Source organism: Saccostrea echinata, unplaced genomic scaffold (assembly GCF_033153115.1).
Source record: "Saccostrea echinata isolate AGI-Se365-2 ecotype Australia unplaced genomic scaffold, CSIRO_AGI_Sech_v1 ptg000054l, whole genome shotgun sequence".
NCBI classification, from domain to species: Eukaryota; Metazoa; Mollusca; class Bivalvia; order Ostreida; family Ostreidae; genus Saccostrea; species Saccostrea echinata.
The window spans coordinates 4123115-4131095 of record NW_026889803.1 but is presented as its reverse complement, the minus strand read 5'-3'; the positions used below and the strand labels follow the sequence as shown (position 1 = coordinate 4131095).

At 35.2% G+C, this 7981-nt stretch overlaps 1 protein-coding gene across 1 annotated transcript; it reads left to right on the top strand.

Moving 5' to 3' along the window:
• Positions 1-623: 623 nt before the first annotated feature.
• LOC133206033 (neuropeptide FF receptor 2-like) lies at positions 624-2676 on the top strand. The gene has a single exon (XM_061341939.1). The coding sequence runs from the start codon at positions 1173-1175 to the stop codon at positions 2565-2567; it is 1395 nt and encodes a 464-aa protein (XP_061197923.1). The 5' UTR covers positions 624-1172; the 3' UTR covers positions 2568-2676.
• Positions 2677-7981: the final 5305 nt, after the last annotated feature.

The following is a 7981-nucleotide window of genomic DNA, read 5'->3' as shown; positions in this document are numbered from 1 at the left end:
GTGTTTATGGGGAAAACGTATTCCTGATATTTAATAGGAAATATAAGTTTCCATTTTATGCTTGCCGATCACTTCCATTGAAAGGTACACTTGCTTACTTACATTGTCTTAAAAGCGTAGAATATTACTGTACGAGTATTACTTAAAAATTGAATTTTTAGTTAAAATTATTTTCAGTTTTACGTATACAAATAACTTGTAGCTCTACACATATTAAACTTCTCCATATGAAGACGATGTCCTTGACCTTGCCGAATCTCAGATACACTTTATTCATAGTTATTTATTTTTTATAGGAAAGGAAATTGTTTAACTTGAAGATAACTTTCGAAATATGTTTTCACTAGTGATAGAATGACGACAGCATTTGAAAAACAACACCATTAAAAGCAATTATTTTTATTCTACAATGTCAAATTGATACATGTGCCATTAAGCCATCCAAGCGAGAAATTGTTTAATAATAAAGATTTAAACTTTGCTGTATCGTAAATGTATAAAAATTCCCCACAGGGTGGGATTTTTGTTTACATATTTATTTAACGATGATGAGTTGTGGTTTTCCTTTCCATAATTGCCAGTTTCTTATGGTGACAAACGTTATACAGTGAACAGACGAGACAGCGGAAGAATGTTTCAGAGAATGTCACACTTAACAGTTTGTCGCGGACAGCCAATAACTTTTCAATCGATCAGGTGCTCAGCAGTCATTGATAAAAGTATAAAAGTGTTCCTTCACATAGACTGAAGCCAATTTGATGGCTTAAATATCCGGCCTCAACATCCAAAATCTAAAAGCCATTCGAATGTTTCATCCGGTACTAAGATCGTGATGTTTGCCAGAAAGTCCAAGACCATCAGCAAAACAGGTGGTTCTGCAGTGAGGCAAATAGAATAGTACTTGAGGCAGCAATTTGCCTGTGAAGAAAAGTTACATCTCTTTGAAACAATGTTAGTGTGTCGGAATATGAGAAACAATTGTGGTATTGACCTTTTTAACTTTATTTTAAAATAATGGCAAATACTTTTCACGAAAATTCGTACCATTTATTATGCCAATTTTTTGCAATGTTCTCCGATCCTCAGCATTTCGATCGAGTGATTTTTCAAAGAATGTGTGACTATAACAGAGATTAATAATACAGCATTGGGGTCTTTTGAACAGATTTACGATGGATTATGATTACGGGGATTATAACGATACCCTCAATAGAGCTCCGGGTGTCCAAGACCCAGAGACTGAACCGTGTACTCAAACCCATACAACATCGCAACCTGTGTCCGTGGCTCGACCAGAGGAGTTGTTCTGTCCAGTTTGGCTAAGAGAACTACCCTGGCCTAATACTACAACAATTGAGGATGTCAATGTGGAATTTCGCCGCCGAAACATCCCTGGAATTTACTTCATATCATTACAGATGCTTCTTGGTCTCATCGGTAACTTGTTAGTAATCGTAGTATACTTTACCCGCTTCAAGATTTCCAACTACCGAGTTTTTGTCCTGTTTCTGGCATTTCTAGATCTTATTAATTGTGTGCTAGTGATGCCATTTGGAATTCTGTATTTGTATTATCCTATTAACTTTCCATCTAACTTTATATGTAAAGCTGGGCACTTCGTTGGATTTTTCGGTGGAGTTGCTTCGCCACTGATGCTTGTTGTAATTGCCATAGATAGATTCCGCAAAGTTTGTAGACCGTTGAAGAAGCAGATTACAGAGAAACAAGCGAAAATTAGTTGCACTGTGATTGTTTTCATGACTTTGAGCGTTACGTGGTTCACGCCTTGGTTTTATGGAAATGCAGCAGTTAAAACGAACATCCATGGAATTGAGGGCACCAGGTGCTTTAGAGCCGAAAACGAGTTCTTCATGTCTTTATCTAAGTGGTACTATAATGTACTCATATCTATGTTTCTTGTTGTAACTATAATTCTATCGGTTTTGTACTATTTCATCATGAAAAGTGTGCATAGTCATTCCAAGTATTTCTCTAGTCGCCGTAAGGATTCAGTTGGGTCATGTAGCAAAAACCTCCAAACCAGAAAGTCGACCGTGACGTTCATGATAATAACTATTGTGTATGTTATAAGTACACTGACTCATGATGCTCTCGCCATGGTGTTGCATCTTAAATCTGATCTAGAGTGTGATCTCACATTCACGACGGGGACGATCTATTACACATTTTTCTGGACAGTCTTTCTTAATAACGTATCTAACCCTTTTATATATGGACTATCAGATGATAGATTCTCTTCGCTAATTAGAGAATTGTTTAAAAAAAGAGGAACGGGGCTGTTATCCAGAACTACATTGAATAACACTAGGTCAAATTCTAAAAGAAGTTCGTCTTTATCGGCGATGATTACACAGTTTCAGAGACAATCCACATTTAGCAGACCTTTAAGGCAAGCGAGCTTATACCGGAAACCATCGGTTTCAAGTAGAACCTCTGTCGGTTCAAACCTGGTTCGAAAACAGTCTGTCCATTTCAAAAGTTCTGCTCCTACAGACAATCGCAAACAATCCGATGCCAGCAAATCTTCTAATGAGGATGTCTGCTGATATCGTACGCTTACACGTGTCCGTAAAATTTGAATATTCTTTTTTGTATTTAAGTGTTTTTTTAAATTTCAATTTTGCATTGCATTAATTAAATTGTTCTGAATTTTCTATATCTGGTGCATTTGAATGTAGTAATTCTTGAAGTTGCATGTTTGCTTATTTATTTTCTTTGTCCAAGTGACGTAAAATATCGTTATCTATATGTCATACTATGGTATCAATAATGTACGTTTTATTTTTTCCAACAATGGTAATAAAAATGTTCATCATCTTTGTGTTTTGTATACTGTTGTTCTTATATTAAACCAAATGTCTACTGATCATTCTAATCATATCAGTCATTTTATTTCTTTACATCCTATAAATAACCTAAAAATAACCTTTTTTTTCGAGAGTGAGATTTATTGAGTCCTACAGCTCCAAACTCGAATGATGACACTTGAGAAAATATTTTATAATGTAGCTAGGAAATATTTAATGTGTCATCGCACTCAGATTTTGGTTTCTCAAACAAAACTGTGAAATTTTGTTGGTTTTCATTGGATAAAAAAAAATACTGTCTTTTAAGAACAACAAAATAATATGATCTTTTTGATGACCTTTATCATTCGGTACTTATGAACATTATTTAAATTTGAAGATAGTTTAGAATCACTCATTGCACAGCTTTGCAAAAGTAAATTAAAATCTAGAAGACTTTTTCACATAAAAAGATGTCTCAATTTTCAAAATTAAACCCTAACTATAAAAAAAAACCTTGATGTCATGACTCTTTCTCATGACATACCTGTAGGTTATCAGAAACATATACAACATACTTAGTTTCAGGCAATTAGGATTCCAGGTATAGCAGAAATCGATTCAGTTATCCAAATGACCAACGACTTTGATCTTTGAATTATGAGCAGGGGTCAAGAAAGTGACATGCATCTGTCATTAGCAACGACAAACTCCAGTTTGAAAACATTCGAATCAAGGTTCCAGAGTAACTATTCGAACATCATTTTACTATATAATTGCTCTATGACCTTGGCGTTTGAAATTTGACCTTCATTAAGGTCAAGAGCAACAACAAAACAATGTTGTAAATCTTTTCCGATGAAGTATTTGAAAACGTATATTCCAGACATCCTAGAATCAATGGGTCTTCTTCCTTTTGATGAAATAAAACTAGATGAATTAATTTAAAGCAATATTAATATTTAATAGCGGTTCATTTCCTTCAAAGTTGAGCCATCCGTTTTGTTAACAAAGGTTCACAGAGATTATGTTTCCCCCAACTGGATATAATGGTTTGGCTTGAGTGTCCGTCTAGTTGCAGTCTCTCTGTCTATAATTAATATGTCCGTCACGAAGGTAATAATTCGCCAATCCTTTATTTGAACAGATTCTAAATTTCATATATTGTTACCCATGTCAAAATGATGCAACATAATTTAAATCAGTCATGCATCAAATGTTAACTAAGGGTACTGATCAAAAAGATACTGTAGCTAGTGAAATTATATCTACTCAAAATCCTAGGTCCCTTGAATGAAATGATTTCAATGTTGGGAAGATTCAGTCCCATTCAATATACCTGAAACTTACTTATTCTCTCCTTTTCCCAGAGGATGCATGAGGTCGTTAATATACCTGAAAGGTCCAGGTCAGAGAGAATGAGATACCAATCTTAACTATCAAGACCTTGATTAGCATAAATTCAAAATTTTGTTGCTATTGACTTTCAGATATTTCTTTATTTTGACTCATATTTCAAAGTGAAGGTCACTTGGCTATGTTATACCATAACCCTTAATAAATGGTATTAAATCAGACTAGCGTATTTTTTGTGTCACGACCTTAATGAAAATAACGGACAGTGATCGATCTAAAAAAAAATCTACAAACAATACAAATCTGTGAACAGGACATAAAACACGGACCCCCGGAAATTCCAGAGGTGAGATCAGGTGCCTAGGAGGACTAAGCATCCTCTGTTGACCGGTCACACACCCCGTGAGTCCTATGTATTGATCAGGTAAACGGAACATTCTTTAGTCACGCAGTACAGTTAAGGTGCCAAATGGAAATATCGGCGAATTTTTTAGACAGAAAATACATTTTTTACAAGGATGGGCTATTCTTTTTAGGCCATTGCTATTGTCGGACAGATGTAATGTAGCTGAAAACTACATGTTGAGGACGTTTATATTTCTTATTTAGATTTGTCACGTAATGTGGCAGTCACGTGATTTTAGCAAATATACCTGCAGTATTGAGGTCATCTATAAATTCCAATATTGCAAGGGCATAACCAAGTTAAAAATCTAAGTTTAATTTATAATTATTTTCAACACTCTTTGTAGTTTGTGAAAAGTGCTGCAAACCTATATAGATTCTACTATATAATTGCTAAAAATATATTTGTTAGACCCTATGTTGAATATTTTGCTGGTCAAGTACATTAAATGTAGATATAATCAATTCATTTGCAAGATTTCATCAGGTTCGCAGCACTTTTCAAATACCTTCATACCTCTTGAGTTTATGTGTAAAAGCTTGTCGTAATTCATTGAGGGTATGCCCTTGCAATATATCGATTTATTACGACCCTTCTATTACCCTTCAATGAATCTGCATACAAATATACGGCAGTTTCACTTGTCTAGGGAATGTACGGGAAGTATACGAATAAAATCATAAAATAGACATCGCATCCAAGTTAATGGCCACTTATATATCTGCAAATAATATTTTATTTAATTACAAAACACATTTTTCATTGTATAAAATATTACTTGATCCGCCTCTCACTGCATACAAACTGCGTCAAATTTTACGATATGACGTCGCATTGCGATCAGTGAATTGTTTATATATTGCTGTGTGGGATTTAACCAACGACAAAAATACATGCAATAGTAAGTATTGATGTAATTTAAAGCTATCCAACAGTTTAAAATGGCGTATCACTTCATTTTTTGGTAATTTGAAGAACATGTATTTTTGTGTGATGTCATGGTAAGCATTTCCCGTAAAAATTAGGCCCCACCTCCTTATTGTAGCCTTAACTGTGCTGCGCAAATTTAGAATAAAACAAAGGCCTAACAATTGGTATGAAACACGTCAGCCAAAGTACGAAACAATGATAGGTTATATTTGTTAACAATGTCATTATAACGACCATACAATTTACGAAATGCAGATTTTTAAACGAGGTTATTGAAATCCTTGTAACATCAACTTATCTGTCAGTAGTTTGCCTCGGCTTAAAACAGATCATGTTCAGAGCAAGCTCTTGAGTATCGAATGAACTGGAAGACATAAACGTCATATGCAGGTGATACCGGAACATTACTACATAAGAAGGAAAGCTGAAGTCACGTTTGTGAAACATTTTAGTTGTTAGTTTGCCCATATCGTCTATAGTCAGTAAAACATGCAAGTATGAAACAGATATGGCAGACTCTGCGGTGTCTTTTATTTCAAGTTCACTGGGATATATATCGAGTCGACATATGAATGAAAGTAACTGTTGTTAATTGATAAAACGTCTTCGATATATTTGAATGTCGAGTTGATGGCCACAGCATGTAGAAGTTTTTCAACAAAGTCTGCTTTATAGTAATAATATAAAAAAAAAACCAAGTCGGCTACTAAAGGAGCACAAACAACTAAAGGTTGTTTATCAAAGGTCAATCTTGAACTATATCAGAATACTAGTACATGTACATGTATATTAGTACATGTTTTCGGCTTTCTTATTTGTTGTTAAACTTTACACCGGAGGCCTGTTCAACAGAGCAAACGTTCGCGAGCGCTCGCCAAAATTCCTTATCCCTCCAACAGAAATGTTCGCGAGCGCTCCCTCTGTTGAACAGGCCTCCGATATGTCTTTATTTGTTTTTAGGACATCATCAAGGTCGAGGTCAAAAGTTTTCCTTTTTTTCGACAAAACAGAAAAATCTAGCATATATGTTTTAGGTGAGGTCATCTTAAGCATTATTTCTGTAACAGTATCATGATCAATCTTACTTCCGCGATTTTACTGAGGAGATTCTGATTCATTTTTCCATGACTTTACTCTTTCAGTCTACAATTTAACGGTGAAACACGTTTCTGTTTCATTTTCTTCTCTAGGCAATAACATTTTTATGCCTCCGTATCGAAGATTCGGGGGTATATAGTTTTTGCCCTGTCCGTCTAGCTGTCTGTCTGTTTGTCCGCAAAAACTTTAACTTTGGTCATAACTTTTGATTGGTTGGAGCTTTCATATTTCACATGTGTATTCCTTGTGACAAGGCCTTTCTTTGGGTACCACCATATTTGATCTTGACCTTGGAGTTTGACCCAGTTTTGCAAAATTTTACCGAACATTAACATTAACATTGGCCATAACTTCTGAACGGTTGGTGCTAGGGCTTTCATACTTTACATATTCAATCCTTGTGACAAAACCTTTTTTTTTTTTTTGGATACCAACAACTTTGAACCTTTGACCTTGACCTTGGAGTTTGACCTACCTCTGTAAAACTTTAACCTTGGCCATAACTTTTGAACGGTTGGTGCTAGGGCTTTCATAGTTCACGTATGTAAACCTTGTGACAAGACCTTCCTTTGGTTAAAAACAATTGTAATCCATTGAACTTGACCTTGGAGTTTGACCTACTTTTGGAAAACTTTAACCTTGGCCATAACTTTTGAACAGTTGGTAGTAGGGCTTTCATTCTTCACATATGTAAACCTTGTGACAAGACCTTCGTTCGGATACTAATCATTGTAACCATTGACCTTGACCTTGGAGTTTGACCTACTTTTGGAAAACTTTAACCTTTGGCCATAGCTTTTGAACAATTGGTGCTAGGGTTTTCATACTTCACATATGTAAACCTTGTGAAAAGACCTTTGTTTGGGTACCAATAACTTTGATCCTTTTGACCTAGACCTTGGAGTCTGACCTACTTTTGGAAAACTTTAACCTTGGCCATAACTTTTGAACAGTTGGTGGTAGGGCTTTCATACTTCACATATTTAACCTTGTGACAAGACCTTCCTTTGGATACCAACAATTGTAATTCATTAACCTTAACCTTGGAGTTTGACCTACTTTTGGAAAACTTTAACCTTTGTCATAACTTTTGAACGATTGGTGCTTCCGCTTTCATACTTAACATATGTAAACCTTGTGACAAGACCTTCCTTTGGATACCAACAATTGTAATCCATTGACTTTGACCTTGGAGTTTGACCTACTTTTGGAAAACTTTAACCTTTGTCATAACTTTTGAACAATTGGTGCTTCGGCTTTCATAATTCACCTGTATATTTCTTGGGAGAAGGCCTTTCCTTGGGCACCATTAATTTTGACCATTTGACCTTGACCTTGATTTTTGACATACTTTTGAAAAAACTTTAACCTTTTCCATATCTAT